The sequence below is a fragment of the Aptenodytes patagonicus genome, chromosome 20 (genome assembly GCF_965638725.1).
Source record: "Aptenodytes patagonicus chromosome 20, bAptPat1.pri.cur, whole genome shotgun sequence".
Taxonomy (NCBI): Eukaryota; Metazoa; Chordata; class Aves; order Sphenisciformes; family Spheniscidae; genus Aptenodytes; species Aptenodytes patagonicus.
In genome coordinates this window covers 599465-623024 of record NC_134968.1, presented here as the reverse complement: position 1 = coordinate 623024, position 23560 = coordinate 599465, and the positions used below count along the sequence as shown (strand labels likewise).

At 50.7% G+C, this 23560-nt stretch overlaps 1 protein-coding gene across 1 annotated transcript; it reads right to left on the bottom strand.

Moving 5' to 3' along the window:
* Nucleotides 1-466: 466 nt before the first annotated feature.
* CAVIN1 (caveolae associated protein 1) lies at nucleotides 467-23506 on the bottom strand. The gene is made up of 3 exons (XM_076356574.1): nucleotides 23341-23506; nucleotides 18605-19068; nucleotides 467-2771 (listed from the first exon to the last, which is right to left on the bottom strand). The coding sequence occupies exons 2-3, from the start codon at nucleotides 19022-19024 to the stop codon at nucleotides 2106-2108; spliced, it is 1086 nt and encodes a 361-aa protein (XP_076212689.1). The 5' UTR covers nucleotides 19025-19068; nucleotides 23341-23506; the 3' UTR covers nucleotides 467-2105.
* Between the last annotated feature and the right edge of the window lie 54 nt (nucleotides 23507-23560).

Below are 23560 nucleotides of genomic sequence, written 5' to 3'. Positions count from 1 at the left end.
CGGCGCCAGCCGCCCCGGCCCCGCTGCTCTGTGGGAAGAAACACCCGCGTGAAAACCGCCCGTGGGCCCGCGAGGGGCTCGGGGGGGGGGGAGGTGACCCGCGGGCTGGGGGCCCACGCTGGGCTGGCAGCCGCCGACCTGCCCGCCCCGCGGGCGGGAGGCCCGGCGGGACCCGCGGGCAGCCGAGAGCCGCTGCCCGGCGTCCCCGAGCGGGGAGACGGCCCCCCCCCCCCCCCGCCCGACCGAGAGCCTCGGGGGTGTCTCGGGGCTGCCTGCAGCCGCCCCCCCGCCAGCCGCTGGCCGGCACATGGGGCTGGCACGGGCGCACCCTCTCCGGGGACGGCGGCTGCGGCAGCGCTGACCTGGGGAGGCATCTCCCGGGCGCCGAGGCAGGCCCCGGCAGCGCAGGCACCGGGACGGGACCCTGGGGCAGGCTGGGTGCGCTAGACAATGAGAAGGAAAATAATTCTTAGAGGAAAAGCAAGTTTATATATTCGGTTATGTTAGCAAGGGCAGCCCTCCCCGCTGCCTGGGGGGAGCGGGCTGGGGAGGAGAGGGACTGCGCTCGTGGGGAAGGGCTGAGCCCAGCAAGCAGACAGGGATGAGCACGACCAGGTCCCTGCCCTGCCTGCCCGCTGGGATCGGCCTCTCCGGGCGCACCCGCAGCTCCCCGGGCGAAGCAGCCGAGGCGCTCAGCCTCCTGCCTCGCAGCCTCCTGCCTCGCTGCCTGCTCCTGCAGGGCCCGGTCGTGCTGCGGTGGTGGCTGCCTACATGAGAGCCGGAGCGTGGCAGCCCCGGGCTGAGCTGCGGCAGTGCCCTCAAGCTGTGGCGTGCTACCCTAGTGCTGCCTTGCTGCAGGGGACAGGGAGTGAAGCTGCAGAAAGCGGGAAACGGGGAGGAAAGCGCAGGACGTGGGCACGAGCCCGAGCTGTGCCGAGACCCCTGGAGGAAGCAGATGCTCAGAAATACTCAAGGTCCGGTGCTGGACTGGTGTCAAGGCCACTCTCTGACAGTCAAGAGCCTCACATGGCATCAGCGCATCCCATATCCCTCTGGAAACAAGATGTGGCCGGTGGTGGCTGCTCCGGCACCGCTGCCTGCGCGTCCCCTCTCCCTGGGCAGCGAGCGCGTACCTCGCTTGCCAGCTGCCGCCACCCCTGCGGGTATGGAGGGACCAGATCCAGCACCCCACCTCCGCGGTGCTCCCTGCCCCAGCCAGGACGCTGGGCCTCTGGCAGCCGGATCTGTAACCTGGGCAGGGGAGCGTGCAGCCGCGTGTGGCCGGCGCTGCTCCTGCCGCCGCCCCGGGGCTGTCGCAGTGACGGCCCCAGCGCAGCAGGGAGGAGCAGCGGGCCCTGGCTGTGTGATGCCACGTGGGGACCCACGGCAGTCCCAGCTGCAGGGTGGCTTTGTGGCGAAGCCGTCCTAGGCGCCACCACATAATCCAGTCCTCGGGAGGGCAGAGAGGAGCAGACCCGCCTGCCTGCCACGCGGCTGGCTCAGCTTCGCCGGTGCTCTGCCCGTCAACAGGACTTGCTCAGCTCTTCCCTCCTGCACACTGGGTACATCACAGTTCCTCTGCTCCCCCGAAGGGGCGGCCAGCTTGGGTGCTGGGGGTCTTCCTGCCTGCGGGGATGGCCACGCAGCCCGGCACAGGGAGCCGGGGTGGCGTGAGCCGGCGGGCTGCTTGGCAGGAAGCTTTCTTGACACCAGGTCTTTGCTTATGGAGGACACTTGAGCTTTCCAGGTGTACAGCCATTATCTTGGTTTTAGCACTCTCCAGCTGAGCCGGGTCCCCGTCACTCAAAGCTCGTCTTCAGGTCTGGTGCTAGAAGGCTCTCACGCAGCCTGCGGCAGGAATGGTCTCCAAGGGTGATTCAACAGTGTAAGAAAAACAGTCCCGTGTTCCTAACATTTCCGTGTGCTAAAACTAAAATATAAAATACACCTTGTCCTAGCAGGCAGGGGATTGGCGTCGGCTCTGCAGGGTAGTAAAGATGCATTGTGTACACTTCCCCTGGGGCACCAGGGCAGAGAGAGATCTCGAAATGTGAATGATTATGTGTTCAGCCGTCGTCCACAACCCTTCCATGCTGCAGCCTGTCCTACTCGCTGTCACTCTTGTCCACCAGTACCGCGTCGGACTCCTCTGTGATCTCCAGCAGCGTGTGCATCTCGGGGCTCTCCCCACGGAGCAGATCCGAGTTTTCTCCCTCCTCTCCGCCAACCTCCACCAGCCCCGTGGCTTTCACTTCCACCTCGCCCTCTCTTATTTTCTTGACGTGGAAAGTGAAGGGTGGCACTTTGTAGACGGCTGTCTTGGACCTGGCATAGATGGTGTGGTCAGGGGTGAAAGACTTCCTCAGCTTGTCCCGAGAGGTCTTCATCTTCTCTCTCCTTTCGTTAGTCACAATCTTGGTGCCCAGTTTGTTCATCCTCTTCTCCAGGTTGTGGCGGGTCTTCTCCAAGTTGTGGCGGGTCTTCTCCAGGTTTTCCTTGGTTTTTAGCTTAGTCTTCTCCATCTTCTCCTTTGAGAATGCCTTCTTAAAGTCATCCACTCTTTTCATGCCGCTCCTTTTGATGCGCTCTGCCCGTGACTCTTCGATAATCTCTTCAATCTCCACCTCCTCATCCGAGGAGAGCTGGATGTGGTCCTCTTCTGCATGGTCCTCACCTACAGGCACCTCCTCGCCCTCACCTTCCTTCTCCAGCTTTTCACCCTCCTTCAGAGACTTGCTGATGCTCAGTTTAGACGGGAGCTTCACTTCATCCTGCAAGACACAGAGCGGAGCCAGTGAGACACACACGCCCAGCCTCCACAGCCTCGGGAGCCAGCCGCCCCCCACCCGGCAGTGCCGCAGAGCAGAAGCACAGCTATGACTCACGGCTAAACAGACCCAGGCGACGTCAGGCCGGGGCTCATCCTCCCTTAGTGCACCTGATAAATTACTGTAAAGAGGATCTGCTCTACCCGCAGCAGCTTAGGGCTCTGCTGTATTTAAGCTCAGGTATACCAGCTCTGCTCGCTCTGGGCTGGTTCCAAACCCATCCGTGACTCCAGCAGTGCAGGAAGAGGCAGGCCAGCACTGAAACTGGAGACTTTTCCCTTCCTCCTGCGCCCATCACAGTCCTGTCCCCTCCAGTTTCATCTTCATACCAGGACCTGGCCATCGCACGACCCCGCTCCCGGCCCCAGGAAAGCCCCTGCCCACATCCTGCCGTGGAGAGGTGCAGGGAACCCACTTGAGTGATGTGGTGCCCCTTTGCTCCCCAGTCCCTGCCCAGACCCCTTCCCGTCCCCCTCAGCCCACGGCGTTTCAGCTTTCTTCCCGCAGGTGGTCTTCTCTTGGTAAGACCGCTGGCCACCCCCAGCTCTCCGGCCTGGCCAGGGTCCGGCCCGCGGCGGCCACGGGCACAGCGCAGCACTGGGCTGCAGATGGCACCACAGTCCGGAGCCGTGAGTCCGGCCACGCCGCCCAGCGTACACACGCTGGCCTGGCCGACCCCGGTCTGCGCTCAGACTTTCCCAAGGCCTGCACAATCCAGATGTGGGGCTGGGACATCTCTTGGGATGCAGCAGGCCGCCCTGTTTTTCCCATTTCTCCGCTGGGGAATAAGTTAGGGAATTTGTCCAAGCCTGTATCTGAAGACAGCGGAGACAGCGGCCCCGACTCGCACAGCTAGGTCTGCAAGGTTACGCTGTCTCTCCTCGGGACGGGGTGAATTCATTCAGCTTCTCCACTCTCCCGGGTCAGCCAAGTTTCTGATCCCAGTGGCAGAGGACAAGCATGTACCCAGGAGAGGGACACAGGTCTGGAGCGGGATTGGTTTTCATCTGAGCAGCACATAGCGTGCGTCCCTGCTGCAATGAATCACCTCTCTGTTCCCAGGACAGGCTGGAAATAGCCCATCACTGTACGAAGCGTCACAGCTGCGGGGCTGCAGCCCACAGCTCAGAAATTTATTGCCTGAGTGGTTTTAATCTACGGAGCTGGGCGGGAGAGGCATGGAGCTGCCGAGACGAGTGCTGTCAGAAAGCCCGCAGCAGCCAAAGGGCAGTGTGTGGAACGGGCACGCAGAGAGCGGAGCTGCTGGGCTGAGGTTTGGAGAAAAGCCTGGGCGGCAGGACGGCCGGGTGCCATTCCCAGCCCCGGGGCAGACAGGAGCTGAACAGAGCAAGGATGGGGGATCCCAGTCCAACACTGGCAGGAGCAGGGCCCAGTGAAATCAAGGGGCAGACCCCGGGGTACCCCAGGCCCGAGCGCTTGAAGTGCATGGCAAACACTGGCAGCGACTCGCCTTCCCCCGGCTCAGGGATGCCGGGAGCGGAGCTGCCCCGTGTCCCGGGAGGGTGAATTTGCCGTGGCATCTCCCATGCAAGGCTGCACGCTCTGCGTGTCACGTTTGCGCAGCAGTAGCCACTGCACCAATGCAGCCACGAGCTAACGAGCTATGCAGATGTCAAGAGCCAGGACACTCGTGATGGTCAAACCACCAAAACAGCCACTGAGGCCCAGCCCCAAAGAGCCGCACCGACTCCAGCCCCGCCTCTGCGCAGGTTCCTCTGCACTGCCACGGCAGAGGACATCCCGATCCCTCGCACAGCGCCAGAAGGGATGGCATGTTCAGACGCCCATGCCCCGAGCGCTCTCCCAACACCACACCGATGCACCGATGCACCGTTAGCTCCAGCTATCCAAGGTCACCGCCACGCTGCTGCTCCGGCTGACCAAGGTCACCGCCACGCTGCTGCTCCAGCCTGAGCCCCTGGACGGAGGCAGGACAGGACACTCCCTCTGCAGACACGGGGCTGCTCAGCTCGGGCAGCTACACTGTCCCCAGCTCTTCCTTCCCTTACACCACTTGAGAATTGACGTAAGCTTATTGAATACGTGACTCCAGCACAGCTTCACCTGGAAAAACTTTGTGAACAATGAAAAGTCAGCTCCGTGGAGCACTGGGCTCAGTGAAGGCAACATGGGCTGCATTATCCGTGGTCAAAACGCAAAGTCTGCCAGAGCAGGGGTTTCGTCTGGGTTTTATTCGGAGCAGAGAGCTGTGCTGGGAAAAGCTCTTCACCCTCCGGATCACAAAATACTTTCTGGAGATTAAGCTGAAGTGGCCAACATATGTTTTCTTCATTTGATTAGCCACTTCAGGAGAAAACAATACACATGCTCTCCAGAGGGTCAGGTCGGTCCAGAACAAATCCACATCACTGGGAAGGCAGGGATCCTGTTCTTCACAACAACACCTGCTGGAGCAATCCCAGAGACTCCCGGGGACCCTGCCTTGTCGAGCCAAGAACATCAGGAACTCCATCCACTTCCTTCCCTTGAGTCAACACAATGAGCCAGAACAAAGGCATCCCCTTCTCGCCTGGCACGACTGTCACTGGAAACAGGCCATATCCTGCAAACTCAGATACTTATCAGCCCCTTGTTAGCTCCACAACATGTGTGTGCAGAAAGAAACACCACCTCAAAAACTCCATGTTTGCCACATAAATAACCGCCTTTCCTCGTGTCACACCAGCAAATCCATCTTCTGACTGAATTTTCTGATGTGGCTGAATGGGCTGCACCAGCAACACACCCATCCGACCTCGGCAGCATCCTGCAACTCTTTCCTCACAACTGTGAAGACGTGGGCGGCAGCAGCTCCAGGTACACGGGACAGTTGGAGCAACCCTGTTAGGGTGACGGTGCGGCTCTCTGTAATCCCTGCCACTTAATCCTGAGAACAGCAATTGCCTGGCTGTTTGATCCTAACTCCCACAGACTGCACTTATGTACAGACCCACACTTCTGCTGTCCCGTGCGCCGTCCCCGCAGGCAGCCGCCCTAGCCCCAGCCCAGGGGCGCTCATGGACTTGAGATTCTGTTCACCTCTTTCAGGAGGCACCCGCATTGCTCAAACACAGAGGCGAAGCGGGAGCAAAGCTATTCCCGTAAGTAAGGATGCTTACAATCCCAACCTCCCCCCTCAAGACCGTTTCCTAGAGCTTTTCTCCAGCTGCACTTGGGAAACCTTTGCAATCTTCACCTGTCCCCTTTCCCGCAGGGCCAGGGTGACCGGGGGTGACATGTCTGCCACAGGGCCATCAGGCCAGCCGAGGGCCCCCAGACAGTGCATCTCTCTTTCCTGTGCCTGGTATAATTCCTGCATTTTTTTCCCCTGAGTCTTCTTCAATCTGATTGCTTATCCGAGCCGTAGATAACCAGCTGGAGGACAGCTGGTGGATTTTCAGCGCTGTGTGCCGTGGGTCACTTTCCTGACTCAAAGCCCACCTGCACCTAGGGGGCATTCCTGCTGGTTTAGCAAGCTCTGGCTTATGCACAGGACAGCTGGTGCGAGAACAAGCAACAGCTCTGGCACATCTTCATGGGGACGAGTATGTTGCTGCTGAGCATCCCTCGCGTGTAGCTCCCCACCCGCAGCCAGGCACTGCCCAAATGCCAGCAAGGGCCTCCTCCTCCCTGCTTGAGAGGTGTTTCTCCCCGTGGGGAAGGGGAGCTGCCCAGTGTGGGCAGAACGTGCCTGCAGACACAGCCGCATCTGCCTGCGGTGGAGGACCATGGGACCTCTCCGGTACAATCAAGAACTATCCCGGGTCTATGGGCGGCTGCTACACAAATCCCTGCTCTGGGCAAGGCACTATGGTCTGTGCACTTTATTTCACTCGTGACTCATTCAGATGAGCCACATTTTTAACACCAGGCATTCCAGCTACTCTATTTTTACTGGGAAAACGCTGACCCTTGGAAGTGGGCGAGTCCAAAATCCTGGGTCTTGGCATCCCTGCCTGTTGGGGTGTTCAAACCCGGGCTCCCAGTCAGCAAATGCAAACCAGTTCAGTTCTCTAGGACAGCTTGAATCCAGCTGGCACAAAGACAGTGGGTAAACAAGATTTCTCAGAAGATTTTTGTATCAGCAGAAGAAAAATCTTCCTGCTCTGTGCACAAAGCACAGCTACACCCAGCAGAAGGACAGGCGGCATCTGCGTCTGTGCTGGGACTGAGCTCGCTGCCATCTGATGTGCTTCACAGAAAGGTTCAGCTCCAATTCAAGTTCTACTTTTCTTTCACCCATTTACAGCGTGCCACCCCTAGCCCATTTCACAATCTGACACGTACAGCTGTGCTGTCCCTTTGGCACAGACCTCCCCGGGGAAGTGGTTTACTTTGGGAAGCTCCCTCCCGCTGGCAGAGCCGATGGGACTGGCAGCCTGATGGCCTGCAGACCTTGTGGGCACCCGGAGGGGCCCCGGCGCCCGTACCCAGCATCGGAGGCAGCTGGCTCCCAGCTGACGGGGTGCAGGGCTGCTCTGTATTCCTCCTACTTCAAACAATTCAGGGCTGTTAGATCTACCGGGCAGACGAAGCCTCTGCCTTGGTCCACTAAATGGGCTTTTTATCTGACGTTGTTTTCAAGCCTGAGTTCCCTTGCAGTGAGTCACCCAGGCAGCCCCGTATGGTCATGTACACACTGCCTGGTTGCTACAACACATGTAAACACTTCCCCTGTCATATAAAAGGCCAACGAGACACAAAGCTGAGCTGCATTCCCAGCCCAGCAGAGCTCTTCAAGCACTGCAGAATCACAAGCAAATCTGGGGAACATTCCCAAAATGCGAGAAGGGCTCCTGGATTGCTCTTGAAGAGGCTCTTATTGTCAGTGTGTGAAAAACAGAGTCCCAGAACTCCCAGCCACTCCGATCTCCGGTTTGAAGGTTTAATGGAGGATTTTTCACAGGCGCATGCTAATCACATCTGTAATTGATTTCATTCAGTTATTTTTACACAATTGCAACAGCACAAACAGTTGAGTTTGGTTGACATGCAGCCGTAACGTGCAGAACATGACCAGCTCACATCCCCAGGCTCTGCTATGACCAAAAAGGGCTGATCCTGGCTGCTGCTGGGTGAGCCAGAGCTTGCTGCCCCTCCTGCACCACACCAGCCCTTCCTCTGCCCAGCCAGGGCAGATCAGACAAGCTCTGGCCTGGGGGGAGGCTGAGGGAGGATTAAAAGCATCTGGGCACAAGACAGCCTTCCAGGTCACATCGAGCCCTGCCAGAGAAGAAAAAGTTCTGCGCTCCCATTGCCACGGTAACTGTTTTTCTCTGCCAGTCCTTAGAGGATGCTTCTCTGTGCTGACCTTCCATCGGTGTCATGGGAAGGAGGATTCAGTTATTCTTGAGTAACAGCAACACACCTGATAAGCACCCACAGCCTAGCAGAGCTCAGGGATGTAAAGATGCCCTGCGCGGAAAAGAGGAGGGCTGTGCTTTCTTCTCCTGTGCCTTGTTGGAACAGACTTTTTCTGTGGAGGTGATAACTTCTATCAGACTCTCTTGCTACATCACAAAAAACTGCCTTTTTTTAAAATCTTGTCACTCTCCTTGAAAAGGAGAAGTTTTCCCTGGCAGCTTCCCCCAGAGACCCCAATTCCCAGGGTGAGTTCACCTTCGCCCGGCTCCCGGGGCAGTCCTGTCCACCGACCGACGTGGCCGTCCCCACTGGACAGCGCTGCACACACCACTGGCTGATCCCCCAAAGTGCAGGCAGCTGGAGCTTCGGGTATTTTCTCCAGCAGCCAGACAATAAGAGGAAAGCTAACAGGGCACTGTGCTGTTACCAGCCGCCCTTGTGGCATGAGATAAGTGTTAGATAAACAGCAGTTAAAGTCACCACCGGCTCCAGTCTGTGTGCAGGAGCCTGGCGCCCAGTGAACAGCGCCGGGGGGCTGCCACTGAACAGAAATGGATGCTGCAGTGCCTACCTGAGACAACTGTAGTTTTACGTCACACAGTTTGTGCTCTCTGCCTGTCTTTTATCTATTTAAAACAGCAACTTCAAGCCATTTCACAAACACTTATAAACTAAGCCTTACAAGAAGCCCGAGGAGGTAAGTATTATCAGGCCTGTATTTCAGAGGGAGAAACTGAGGCTCAGAAAACAGGTAGGATTTGCCCAGACACAGCAGACACCAGCAGAGCCAACTGCTCCTGGCTGCCAGCCCTTCATGCAAGCCATACAGCAATTCCTCCCTCCCAGATCGCAGAGGTAGCGCGCGACAAGTCCCATAATGCCCGAGAGAAAATCACATCCGTTATAACTAGGGCAGCAGCATGCAGCAAGCAGATTAGTCAACAAGCGGAGGCATTTCTGCCAACTGAAAGATCAGCCCTGCAGGTCTGAAGGCTTGCAGCAGCCACAAGCAGGCGGAGAGGCAAAGGCTCTGGAATCAGCAGCTTTCAGAGTTTCAGAAGAGGTTCAAAGAGATCTTCAGGGGGTACTCCTGCTGAGGCCCTAAACTGCTGCCTCCTCGCATGTCTTCTGCTGATTTGGGCCATGGCACTTTCCGCAGCGCAGGCAGAGGGAACCGTTCCTGGAGACGGCTCAGAGGGCAGTCCCTGGCGAAGGCTCAAAGCGCACACTCTGGATCTTCTCGGGCTAAGACGAGGAAAACTGCATTTCAATGGCCGGCGGAAAGGAAGCACAATGGAAAAACTTACCTGTCCCTCCTGGGAATCTGATCAGGAACATCACCAACAAAGTAATCTGGACTAGCATGAGAACAGGCAGAGAGAAAAGGCACAGGGGCGTGATTTAGTAAAGGGAGAAGCCAGGTAGCAAAATTTGACAGAAAAGAAAGTCAGCAAAGATTTATTAGAAGGAAGAGTGTCCTTCTCTAATTTACGGCCATAGGGCCAGATTCTGCTCTCTTCACACTGCTGTTCACAGAGTGATTTGATGTCAGCTATTCTGGAGATACCTCCGATTTCTGTGGTGTAGCTGAAAGCAGAGTTTATTTGTATGTGTAAGACTATGAAAAGATGGTGATTTTAAAAACCTGTGTTTGTTAATTCAAATACACGAGCTGGAGAGATCGAAACAGCCGGGTGTGATTCCAGAACTCCATCCACTGTTTTTGGCAGCGTACTGACCACACCCGAAACCAACGCTGGACAATACCCAGCAGCTTACAGACTTCTATTACCCAGTGACACAGCAACATGCTCACCACAAAATCAAAACCTCTCTCTTCTACTAAACACACCCTGAGGACTGGGGGGGGGGCTACTCAGCACCCCTAGCAGCAGCTGGCGTATAAAATTAACCCCTCCATATGCAATAGGCATAGCCTCGACTCTTACATTCCAGAGGCTGGACAGATTTTATCTCCAGTAGTGTCAAGAGGTCCGTAAAAAGAGGAGCCTCAACTCCCTGAAGAGAGAGCTACTGAACCCTGCAGTAAGAAGTCACCAGAAGAATACTGCTGAGACAAAGGAAAAGATGTAAAATATGAGGGAAAAAGCAAAATAGGTTGGGATTAGGTAAATGTTAAAGGGATAAACAAGTTCATTCTCAAGTAGTATCTCCCTGACTAGCAGAAGTCCTTCTACCCTCTGTAATTTTGTGTATTGTGCAATCTTCTTGGCACTTTTTTCTATCATCAGGCGCGTCTAGTTACTCTATGTCCTGGAAACTATGTCCTAAAAGGCTGTATCTCCTTCCTTAGCTGGTGAAAATGAGCAGCATGGTACAGGCACTGGAGCTAGTTCAAACCTGATGGTGAAAGGCAAGGGAGGAACAGCACGGGGAGAGAAGGAGGCTGTGTTTGGAAAAGTGCTTTTGCCTAACAGTGAGTCAGAAGAAAGGCAGGGCTGTAGGAAACAGAGAAGTAAATAGATTGCAGAGTGAAAAGGCACTTTTTTTTCCCCTCTGACAGCAGAAAAAAGTTTTGATCCTATTATCAGTCTGTTTGTACAACTGGCTTTACTCTCAGAACTGCTCCTCCCGGATAAACCTGTCTCAGCTGATTAGTTACTCCAGAGCTATTTCTGAAGAGCGAACCAGTGAAGATGGAGTTTGCATTGCAGACGATTTGCAGATAGAGCCGTGCTGATACTGACATTCGCATCCTCACATAAAGCTATAGACTAAACATCCTGAGACTTTTTATTCTAAATATTTGATTTTTCCTCACTAACACTGAGCATCTTTGTTTCTGGTCTTTGTCTCATCTTGCAGCTGGACAGTGGACCCACAATTCCTCAGGTACTTTGTAAGTTGTAGAAGATCTTGCAGAATCAAGAGGACAACGTTACCCCAAACAGGATAAAAGAGGGCTAAGCATGTTGCCAAAAAGCTTACGAGACATTGCCATGCTTTACGTGGGTCACAGACACATCACTACATCAGAGTGCAGACCGTGTAGTTCTCTACTCATTACTTAGATAGGGACAGCATCACACTTCTGGGTAGCGTAGCAAGAAGCAGCTTCAGTGAAGATGCAGGAACAGCCCTCAGTTTCACCAAGTCTGTGCCTAGGTCAAGCAGTACGTTCCTTGGAAGAATGGCTCTGTTAGCCTGAGCGTGGTTGCTCACTCCTCCTGCCCGCCAGCCCGGCAGAAACTGCGTGCCTTGTCTGGAGCTGGGATGGGGTGACTGCACGCGGTGAGTCACCCACAGCACGCTCAGCGCCTGCCTTGTGAGCAATGCTGAAGGACGCAGAGGGACGCGTGCCAACTACAGAGCATTCGCATTTACATAAAAGCATGCGAGCAAACAAAATGGGAGAAATGGAGATAATACGCAGGAGTACCACTTCTCCCACGATGCTCGCACCCTTCCAGTGTTCTGCAGCATCTACAACACTAAGCAGCTTTTACCATCTACCAGTCAAATTCCCACCCAGGGAACGCTGGAGCGTACTGGGACTGTGTCTTTCCAGAAAGGCATGGTCTGAACACTGACTGGCTTCTTGCATTCTTTGGTTTCTAATCCCAGACCTGCAAACTAGGTTACATGTGGCCTTGGACAGTTTTTCCCGCTGTGTGTCCATGATGGGTTAATTTATGCTTGCTGAGGGCTCATATCTAGCTTACGAATGGGAAAATGAGCCACGATCTCACTGGAAGAACACTCCAGCCACCTAGCCCAGTGAGCACAGCCAGCAAATTCTGCACTTCGTTATACTCCCGTGCGCAGTGGTCCCACTGGCATTACACAGACATCATGACAGATGCTTAGATCCACTGCTGATAGGCGCAAGAGAGGCCTGAGAGAGGAATATGTGATCAGAAGGAATATTACCTTTGATTTTATTTTCACGAGCCACTGATCACCCAGTCTAACCCTATCCCAACTGGCCGAGCAGCCTCTGGCCCTTTGCTCTGAGACAATTTATTGCTGCACAGCTCTGCATGTAACTATAATGCTGAGGGGTTTTCAGCAAACCACACAGTCCTGGCACTAACTGCTTATAAATAATACCTGAGCAATGAAATACTAATGAAGTTGATTCCAAGCTGCAACAGAGAAATCCATGCTCCAGAGCTGTCTTTTGGTAGAAGGACTGATAATTTCGCTAAGAAAAATCCTGAAATTGAGAGCTATTAACATCCTGAAATTTTTTAAAGGCTCAGTCTCCTGTGAATTATGATCTTGAGACTCTTATAATTCAGTAATGTGCAGAGAAGATGAAGGATTCTTTGCACATCAGGATGTTAACATGGTGCCCCTTACAATGGATGGAGAATTCAGCACTGCAGCCTGAAGGAACGAGTCGAACAGTATTTCTCTCCTTCCCCTGGGATGGCATTTTTTCACCTCTAATTTTGCTACTTCTGTGGCCAAAAGCAGCAGAACAGAAGGAAAGATACAATAGCTTTCAGGGCTGAGACCCCTCTATTCCAGCAACAAAGGCAAAGGATCAGAGGCAAACAATATTAACTCTTAATTAATGAGTATCAGTTTGTATGATTCAGATTTTTTGTGGTTTTTAATAAAGGCTTCATGATTGGTATTTCTTTTAAGAACAGAATCAAATAAAGCAAAGGCAAATCCAGCACAGGAATATCCTGTCCCCATCAGCCACACCAGAAGTGTCACTGGAGGAGGCATTTCTTGGGATTTGGCAGGTTGCTGATGCATAAACCCACCAGCGAGAGGCTCTCAGTAATTGTCTGCTGAACCGGGGTTAAGAAATGTTGTGGCTACAAAGGGAGCTGCTTTTCAGCGGATTCACAGCAAAATGAAACCAGCCTTTTATTTTTAAGTTTTATCAGAAAATAAATACAAAAACCACTGGCTGCTGCAATGCAAATCTCTGCAGTAAACCACTGGGAAAAACTGATGCTACATACAGTGCTGCTCCAGTTCCAGAGAGGGACTCAAGTTCAAGCACAGAGCACTCCCAAGAAGACGGAGCCAACTGGTCTTGCAGGAAAAGCATAACGCGGGTGCCTAGTGTCCATGCCTATCCCCAGTACTATAATTCAAATTTTATTTGAAATTTCTATTTATTCTTTAACGCTTGCAGTTGGGCAAGCTCCACTGAATCCAAGGCATGGAACCCACACAGGCTGTTCTTTGGGACTGCAGATCACGCTGGCTCTCATGAACCCTCTGCTGTCGTTAGACTCATAAGGTTTTTGTTTCAGAATGATTAATTTGAGACAAAACCATAGCTCGGGGCAGCTGACATGCTGTTTAGGAGGTGGAGAAAGGCTGCAGCCCAGGGGCGGTGGGTGCGGCGGCTGCGGTATGTGCGTTTGTACGCCCTGTGCTCCCTGCCCCGTGCTTCTCATCAGACCCCCGAGCTCATGTTCTTTTCCACGCTCTCCTTTGAGGAGCACAGACCTAAAAATGAGGCAGTTCAGGTCTGGACTCTGAATCTGTTGCGTTAACATGTGGGTTTGAAATTCATCCCTCCTTCCCCACGATCGACGATCTTGTTGCTCTCATCCGTATAAGGCCCACTCAAGGCACAAAAGCCAAGCTGTGCTATTTATATTTCCTCGTCCAGCCCTACCTACCCTACACGTTGTATGGCTGAGGTTCGTGTTCTATCCCGCTCTCGTAACTGCCTGGCCCTTCCCACAGAAGCTCCACGTCTCGCGAGGCCACTGGAGTCACCTGAAGAGCAGAGGAGCCCCACGGGAGCCCCTGAATCCGACAGCGTGGGGAGCAGCCCGTCCGCACACCTTTGACAAAGGCTGCTCTCTTTCAAACAAACAATGCCGCACATCACGAGCCAGACTTCCCTCAAGCTCGGCGCCCACATGAGCCTCAAAATAAAGGACCAGCACATTTTAGAAATTCAACATTCAATATGTGTGCTGCGTGCTGCAAGCATTCGGATGTCTGGCTGTAAGAAAATCAGGCCTTTGACATTTGCAAGAGTAAGTTTAATTGTTGAAAAATGGAGGAAAAATGCTGTGCTTACGTAGGTGCTGACACGTGCCATTCTTCAGACGAATGTGGCACACTGTCTGGTTTTAGAACAGTATCTTTTTGCATGGCACATCCATTATTTAATCATGAACTGTAGTAACCAGCCCCGGGTTCTTGTATCCTAAAACCAGGAGATTTGGGATGAAGTCACTTTAGGTTTTTTTTATTAGCAACCACTCTAACCAAATTTGTTGGTGTCCTAATTTCTCTGAAAGACAGGAGCCCAGGACAGACGGCACAAAGGAAGCACTGAGGAACCCTGTTCCCGTGGGCTGCTAATAAGTGCACATAGTCATTTGACATCAGACTTTTTAGGAAGGCAAGTCCTGTTTACGGTAAGAGTACTGAACTTCTGTTTACACAGCAGCTTGTCAAAAGTCTGTCACCTTTGCTTTTGGTAAGCTCGTTTTCAAAACAAAAAGATGTGGTAATTTGGAGGGGGGTTTGTTTTTTTCAAATTTAATCTCAAGAATCGATCTAATTCCCTAAGTTAAGTCGCTACAAAAACTCTTACCTCAGTAGAAATTGGACCAGCTCCTGGCAAAATCAGGTAAAAGTGTATTTGAGAGAGTGAGCAAGTCAGAAATCACGTGCACGTATATACGTGACTGCGAGTAATGGCTCGTAAACATTCTGCTTAATGCCTTGCCCTTAGCCAGCCCCAGTGGAAGTGATTTTCAGTCCTGTACTTTCTCCCCCAAAGCTTGAAACTACGCAGGCAGATGTGCTTTAGGCTCATCTTGACAGGTCAAGCTTTCCCTGAATAAAGTTTGATTTTCATTTCCTCCTAATCTAACAGCTAGCAAAATACAACTCTCAAAGGTAGTTTGACCTCTTCTCCCAAGGTGCCAAAAGGTCTTATTTGTGCTCCTGAAATAGTCCCTCCATAAATGCTGGAGACTCAGTATTCAACGCTGAGAGAATAATCAAACATCTATAACCGGTAAAGAGCTGATTCATTTTTACCTCCTTTTATTTCTTCATACCACAGAATCATGCAATATTAAATCCCTATAGAGCATGAATACTGTTTTACTCGGCTATCTTGCTTGAAAATAGCCACCACTGGTTGTATGTAATATTTTATGTCTCTTAAGATGAGTTTATCTCTTGTTCTCCAAAAGACAAGACTAATAAATCTTTGCATTTTTAGCCATAGTAACTGAAAATGCAATTGCACAGCAAAGTTAATCACAGCTTTCCAAAGGCAGCTTTTTCTGAGTTAGAAAGTAGTGATAATGTTGCTCACCATCACAGAATTAATTACATTGCCAAGAAAGTATCTAACATAAACTTTGATAGGTGGTGGGTCTTGTGAAGTGAAACACTGAATTAGAAAAGAGTTATTTTGTAATTTATTTATTTATTTATTTATTTAATGATAGACACAGTTAGGAAAACACAGTGAATTTTCCTCATTTAAACTCCCAGGGTGGAGCCCACCATAAAGTTTTGGTTTTATAGACTCTTGATACATTTTTTTAAAATGTAATGATTATTAATACTGAAACACAGAAGAACATTAGTAAATGGGTAATCCAGTGGGAATCAACAAGGCTTCTTGCAACAAATAGCATTGTTCAATATCGGTAAAGCAGCTGATAAATGCTTTTACAATGTACACACAAAGATATCACTTCTTTCTGCATAGAGTTTTATTCTTTACATGCGTTAGCATTATCTGCTTTGCATAATCCCAGACGAAGTACCACTCTTGTCCCTGATGTGCCTAGAATTACTGACTGTGATAAAATATTCATATGAATAAATCGGGACACAAAATTGTAACCTGATGTTTTTGCAAATCTGCCGTGCAATTCCCACAGTCAGCCTGTGTTAGGAATTTCTGAAGAATGACATCTCTGTAATTAAGACAGACACGAACTCTAAAAATCCTGTCCCTCCCAAGAAAAAACAAAGCAGAATAAAAAACCCCAAAGCCAAAAGCAAAACTTCCGAGATCCCCCAAAATGTTTAACTTCTTCAGAATAAAAGGTCTCCACAAATAAGAGAGACTCCTATATAGGACACGTTATTTTTCCTTACACCAAGCCATGCAATTCAGGTTTCTGTACATTGAAAATTACATGATGACGTTTTTATGGAGTGCAATCTACAGAATAATGCAACTATTAAGCATCCCTATTTTCTATATGAGAAATAATAATTAATAGCTCTGAGACAGACTGTAGATTGACATAATTTAGAAACATTCTCTGTTGACCAAAAATCTATGTTTCCATGGTATGCACGAAAGAGTGGTTACACTCTTGCAGAGGACTGCAAAAATATACCCCATTCTTCCAGGGGATTCCCTGTGGTCCATCTCTGGCAATCCAATTCTCATTGTATGGGTCTGCCCTTGCCACAGTAATGCAGCACAAGAGTACTATCGATAAAAGCATGTGTTACTCAGGCACATTAATATCATTATTGCCTATTTCTTTCTGGTAGTCAAACATCAAAAGCCCATCATGGATTTTGTTTTTCAGTTTAAGCACCAAATTAAGAGATAATCAAGAGTTCCTCCTCCAAGAGAGACCTTCATTCGCCTTAGCAGTGCCCTGCACTGCACGCTTGCTGCCACACCTTCGGTCCCCCCAGAAGTGGATCCTTACCCTTTCTGGCAAGGTCTACTCAGGCGTCCTGCAGAAGCGCGAGGATTTCCATGAGGGCGCAAAAGGCTCCATTTCACATGAAGCAAACCTGGAGAATTTCTCACTTGTGCTCTGTGGCCTCACAGTCAAATCACACTGAGTTCCATGCCTGGAAATTGTTCTGAATTACAAATCATTCTTTTTTTTTCCCTAATATCTTCATGATTCACAAAATCCCTGCCATAGTCCCTTGTCGACTGATTCACTGAGAGGCTGTTCTGTCCTCATTACATCAGAAAGAACGTTGCCCCTGATTTCCTTTAGAAGCAGGATTGCTTTTTCATATTGAAAGAGAAACTCTACTCAATATTCATAAGCAACAGCAAACCAAAATGAACAGCTCGCAAAATGACCGTCTGCCAATGTTTAGGATGCTTCCAAAGGACCTAGAAGCTTGCCAACTTCCTACCTATTTCCGTAACCCACAAGGAATGTTATGTTTAAACAGTTCCCTTCACTCTTCTCATTTTGCAATGTTTGTTGCTTTCACAGCACCTTGAGAGTTCTATTTTATTTTTCCATGGATAGATCCATCCTCCCCCAAAAGCCTGATACAAAGGGCTTGTAATAAATATATATATATATATATATAAAAAAAAAACTGGTTAGGTTGCCCATATGATCTGAACAGGCTTGAGTATTTCAGCCTTTCAGGCGTGACAAAACTACAAATGCTTAAGCTCTGAATCAGTTACACAGGCCCCCGTACTTGTTAGATTCCTGAGCCTATTATGATCAGCTCTCCCTTCAAACCCTGTAGTAAGAAGCGTTTTCCCTTTTTTTCTGGTTTTCTTCTCTCTCTTTCTGTGAGCAGCACTAGATGCTTCTCTATTTGTCCCTGACGCTGGCTATTATTAACCCAGAAGCTTCTAACTGAATCATTAACTATTTCACCCACTTTTCTTCCGTGGCCCAATATAAGAGTTTGCTCTTACAAGGAAGACTAACTCCAGACAGGAAAACCGACAGAAACGTATTCCTCTCTTTCTTCTTGTTTAATATTAAAGGAAAAAATCCAACGCTTAGCGCAGGGGTTGAACATCAAGCAAACCAAAGCTGTTATCGAAACCAGACAACTAGAAGATTCAAGACTTGCAGGTTGCAGAAAAAAGAACGTGGAAATCTGTACGAGCACAACAGCAAAGGCAGACCCGAGTACTAATGAGCTCAAGGAGCTCTTCTGTATTTTCTCTAATGTCTCTATCTGTCCTAGTCAGTGAGATTAACCCCGATGCTGGGGTTACTGACTCTTGTTGTTATCAGATGCATGTCACAAATCTGAAATATTATTGCTCTCCATGTAGCAATACACATGTTGCCTCTCAGCAGAAAAGACGTTGGCAGACGGATTTACAATACCCTCTTCCAGAACCCAGTGCATTCTTGTTCTTTTTTTAGCTAAGCGGTAAAATCAGGTTATTTCGATACTTCTGGTCCATTGCAATGAGTACTTAGGGCCATTCTCATTATCTTCGTTAAAATTCCTGTTAAATGTAGCAACTCTACCAAACCTTGTCTTAAAACACATAGGCAATGTTAAATCATGAATGAGAGAGCTACTTCGGACCCGCCTCAATTTGGACCGCCAGACAGTCAGGGGAGTTTGGGAGAGTAGTGGACTGACCGTGCAGTGTGACAGAACCCTCAGCAAAGAAAACACCCACTAAGAGGACACAAAGAAGTTGTGAAATAGCTCCTTACCTGGTAGATCATGACTTTGAAGTTTCTGCGTTTCAGGAGCTCCGCTTCGTTGGCCTCTAGCTTCTTTATCTGCCCAGCTTGCTTTTCCAGGTTCTGCCGAACGGTTTTCACGTTGACGCTCACCTTGCGCACTTTTTCCAGCATCTTGTTGACGGTGTTGCTGGTGGTGGTGTGTGCCTTTGTCAGCTTGGTTAATTCTCCTTGGATGCTGGTCACTGCGCTATCCATCTCTTGCTGTCTCTCCTCCAGCTGTGTTTGGGTCAGCTGGATCTGATCCACTGCTCCAATGATCTTGTCCAGAAGGGTCAGCACCATCACACCATTGATCTGGTCTGATTTGATGGGTTCTTCAGGCACTTGCTCCTCAGAGGCCTCAGAAGCAGCTGGTGGTTCGATAATTTGCAAAGTAGTATCCTCCATGATCGCTTGGGAGTCCTGGCTGGCAGAGCCCGGAGAAGCTGTCACTACAGGGAGAGAGAGGAGGGAAAACTAAACCCGAGCCTCAGCTAAACTCTGCGCTGGGAGACACGCCAGAAATGGAGAGCACAGTGTGTGGATGTCTGTGCTGAAATTCAAATGGCACAGCTCTGCAAAGCCGTCCAGTGAAACTGCCCTGCAAAATTTTCCAGGCTTGCAGGTCATTGGCTGACTCCACCTCAGCTATATAAAAGGAGCCCGCTGCCAAATGCCTGATGACCCACCCTTTCTGAAATGATTAAAATAGTTGGAGGGGAGGCGATGGCTTTGCATGCAAACACAGGCACAGCTCAGCGAGGAATGCAAAGCTCTGAAACAACAACCGCCTCTTCTTTACTGTAAGTCTAAAGGCACTATAAGTAATGAGAGGAAAAAACAAAAACCTTGAGTAAACGGCTCGGGAAGCTGCTGGAAAGAAAGCAACCCCATCTGGGTACAGCTGTATACATTAAAGGAAGGCTGGTTTAAACAACTGCACACGTTAAAGTTCAGCTGGAAAATTCAGATCTTTTGCCAATAGTTAGCTTTTTTCCAGGACTACGAGAGCCTGATTTTCAATACTTTAACGAAAGGCTACAGTTTGGATTAAGTAGTTATGGCACATAACTTCTGGATCATAAAAATGCACACTCCCACATGTGTGAATGTACACAACAGGTGTACACAAGATATATACAGTGTGCACCATGTCTCTATGCAGATTTAACACTGAAAGAAATATAATTTAGTTACAATTATATAATTATAATATAATTCAGTCCTGAAGTGAAGCAGCTGGCCACTCACACCTGAAAGTAGCTATCTCAGCTCCGCAGTCCTCTATCCATCAACAAATCTAGTCACTAGGCTTTTAAATGCGGGACATGCTTCAGCACATGCCATGCAAAAATGTACTTGTAAGCAATGCCCAAATACATCGTGTTACATAAGGCTTTACTGGTAAAAAAAATACTAATTGTTTCAGAACTTAACAGAGTACATATTGCTTTGGAAAACACAGGGAAGAAATAATCCTCCTTTTGCTAACTTTCAACCTCAGTATTGACACAAAGCAATTAATAGAGTCTTATATAGTGCTGGCAGAAGTTTGTGCCTCGCGGAGCCATCATCAGCTTACCGCCTTAGAAGACACTCGGGAGGTGCTACCAAAGACTGTCTACAACAACCCAGCAGGACCAAGCACAGGAATGTGAAGAAGGAAAATTCAGATCTTGAGAGTGGCCCTGGGTGAGACCCTCCTCACTATCACTGGTGTTGGCTCAGGCAAAGGAAATCAAGCTCCCGTGGACAGAACTGCTGTGAAGCCTCTGCTGGCTTGGGCAGCAGAAAGCCCTTCCAGGCTCCGCTGAAGGGCTGTGGGCAGACTGGGAAGGCTGCAGTTTCCCTCTTGTCCTGTAGCCTTGACAACAAGCAAGTCATACTCAGCACATCCTGCCTCCCGCCGGGGTCAAGCCTGCCCTTGCAGCTTGCCACGGGCTGGCAAATAAAACGAATGCTCTGCAACAGCCGGTTTCTCCAGGCTCACAGCCTACCTCAAGACAGTGCTGGAAGAAATGCTTAATTCCAAGCATACAAGCTGGGAAACCCACGACGCACAAACAGATGTACAGGAACATTGTTTCATGATGAATGCTCATGACAGCCAGCACTTTCTGTGCCTCTGTGTTCTCTACCATGTGACAGCTTGCTTTTTACCGCTGTTGTACCCACACTGCACCATTGATCTAGATTTGGTTTCACTGTGCATCAGTAAATTGTGCTGTGCGGCTTCCACAATAGGTATTATGTCATGTATTAAAAATAGGTTGCTTTTCTATATCCTGTTTTTTCCTGGAGGGACCTTTTTCCTGAGGATTTATTTCCAGTGTTTGCTGCTGATGAGTCAGTTCCATGAAAAAAATCCTCACGCCAGCCAGATAGCGTTGAGGCTCTGCAGTTGTTTCTCACTGGGGATATCTGCTTCAGAGTGGATTTCCACAGATATCTGCTGTGAAGTTTCACGTACAGGACAGGATGCGAGCAGACCAGTGCTCTCTTTCTAGGTCTGCCATCTATTCCATGTGTGACTTCAATGCAATCTCTGTGCCTTCGTTTCCCCATTTGGGAATAATTTAAAAAGAAATCAGACTGAGTAGGTCAATCTAGATAGCGTCAGATAAAACAAGAGAGCAGGAATTTGTATTTCGTCTTGATACTCAGTAGAAGAGATGGAGTGCCACACTCAGTGCCACACTCGGTGCTTGCCGCGCACACAGCAATCACACCCCAGGCTAAAATGCGATGAGTAATTTTCTATGTTAGGACTAACTTCATTTCAGCCATTTTCTGCCGTGGAGACATACCCGGAAAAGCCAATAAGTGGCAAACTGCAGCCTTCCCTTTGGAGCCTTCGCACTGACGAGCACCCAGGACAGTGAAACCCATCTCAATCTCTTCTAGTGCGAACAATTTCTTGCTGCTCTCATTGCATGGTAGATACCGCTTGATCTTTGGCTCTTCCACACTTGCACTATGCCTTAGATATTACTGATCATTCCAATATCCCAGCGATTTTATAGCACCACTGCTGAATTCTTTACACGGACACGGAACAGACAGTCCAAACACAAACTAGCGTATTTCAGCTTCAAAGAAAAACTGTCAGATGTATGCAGGACAACAAAGGAATACAATGTGCAGCATCTGCTTCCACATCAGTGCGTGGAAGTTCCTGCGACTAGAGGAAACCGCTCAGCTCACGAACTTCTTAAACAGCAAGATACAGCTGCTTGGGGCCTGTCAGAAATAAGGAATGGCCTTGGCTTGCAGTGGACAGGCTCTCTGTTAAATTTCACCACGTGCAGTTGACACAATTTGTCCCTTCACCTGTAGCTTACGTACAGCGGAAACGGACTGGACAGAGAAAAAGAAAGAAAATTATCCTCTGTTTTCCAAAGACCTGGGGGTAAGTACAGGGGGAGGAAACGTGCAGTACGTGTGCAACTTTCTGTACTGTTAGATGCATCCCACAAATGAGGAGAATTCAGCTTTACAGGCCACTGCCCGTGCAATGCATTTCGCAGGCACCAAACTCACCTCATGACAAATTAAGATACATGTTATTTAACCTCCTAACTTGCTCACTTTTTCATAATCAATTTGAGACACGTCAAATATCAGAATAAAAGCAAAAACCGAGAGCGTTAGCAGCCCTGCCACTGCCATTTCCATCACGCAGCACCACCAGCCTCACTAACACAGCCTGAGTCTGCTGGCATAAGGTGTCGTTCGCCATGACTGCAGCCCACCACGCTGACCCGCACGACGTCGTTATTTCCTTACGTATCTTCAGGTGGTCTTTTGTCTCATAGGAGCTCTGAGGAGCAGTGCTTGGGATTTGTTCTTCTGAGCTTGAGCAGCACCCACACCCCCGTCGGTGCCCCTCTGTCAGGGGCACACAGCAATAACTAGGATCCTCCATTCCAAAGGAGGCAAATGCCTGCCCAGATCCCGAAGGGGCATCACACCTCCGCTTTGCTGTGCACCATGAGGGGCTCTCAAAACAAAGACAACCGTGTGAAAAGGGATCTGCGGTTAAATCATATTTTTGCTATTGCAAAAGCTCCTCTTTTAATCATACCAAGACCAAGCATTTACTCAAAGACACGGTCAGTAAGTAGAAGTACTTGGAAGTTCAGTGTATTGTAACTTAACTGTGATTTTTGGCTCCCTTCCCAATGAACCATGCTTCCATTAACAGTCTAGTGCAGAAAACCCCTGACGGGCAGGGAGGTTTCTTGTATTTAATTGGATTTCTGTTATGAAGTGCTATACCCACGGGTTAGCCTTCGGGCTGCTGGAGGGAACTGCCTCCATCGACGTGTGCTTGCACAACGCTTGGATTTAACTCCGAAGAGCTATTTTTTGCTCTTTCACTTCCCACAATCCTACTGACTTCAGCGAGGAAACCCTTATTTTGGGCCAGCTGGAGCGGGAAGGCAGCGAGGCTCAGGCGCGCGGGGCTGGGGCACCCAGCTGTGCCACGGCGCCGGGCACAGGGCTCGGCCGAGCCGCTCGGTCCAGCCCCTGCGCTGCAGGAACCGGTGGAAGGCGTCCGGCCAGGCACGGGCCGGGCAGGCGGCTCTGGGGGGGGGGAGCTCCCCGCCGCAGCCCCGGCCGGGTGCGGCAGAGCCCAGGAGCACCCCGGGGGCCGCCCCCTCCAGCACCGAGGTTGGGGGAAGCCGCCCGCCCCGGCGGCCCCGGGCTCCCCAGCGCCGTACCTGTGGCCGCCGCTGCTCCCCACGGCCGCCTCACGGAGACGAGGGCCGGGACCCGCCGGCGAGGGCAGGCCGCGCCCTCGCGCCTCGGCCACGCTGCCAGCGACGTCACGGCGCCACCAATGGCGTCAGGGCGCGCAGGTGACGTCACCAGCCCCTCCGGAGGAGCGGGCGCGGCGCGGGCCCGGAGGGGGCCGGGCGCCGGGTGAGAGGGCGGGCCCCC

Coding starts and splice junctions, on each gene's coding strand:
- CAVIN1 (XM_076356574.1), bottom strand. CDS start 19,024: ATGGAGGATACTACTTTGCAAATTATCGAACCACCAGCTGCTTCTGAG. Junction 2,772..18,604: donor TCAAAGTCATGATCTACCAG/GTAAGGAGCTAT, acceptor TGTGTCTTGCAG/GATGAAGTGAAGCTCCCGTC.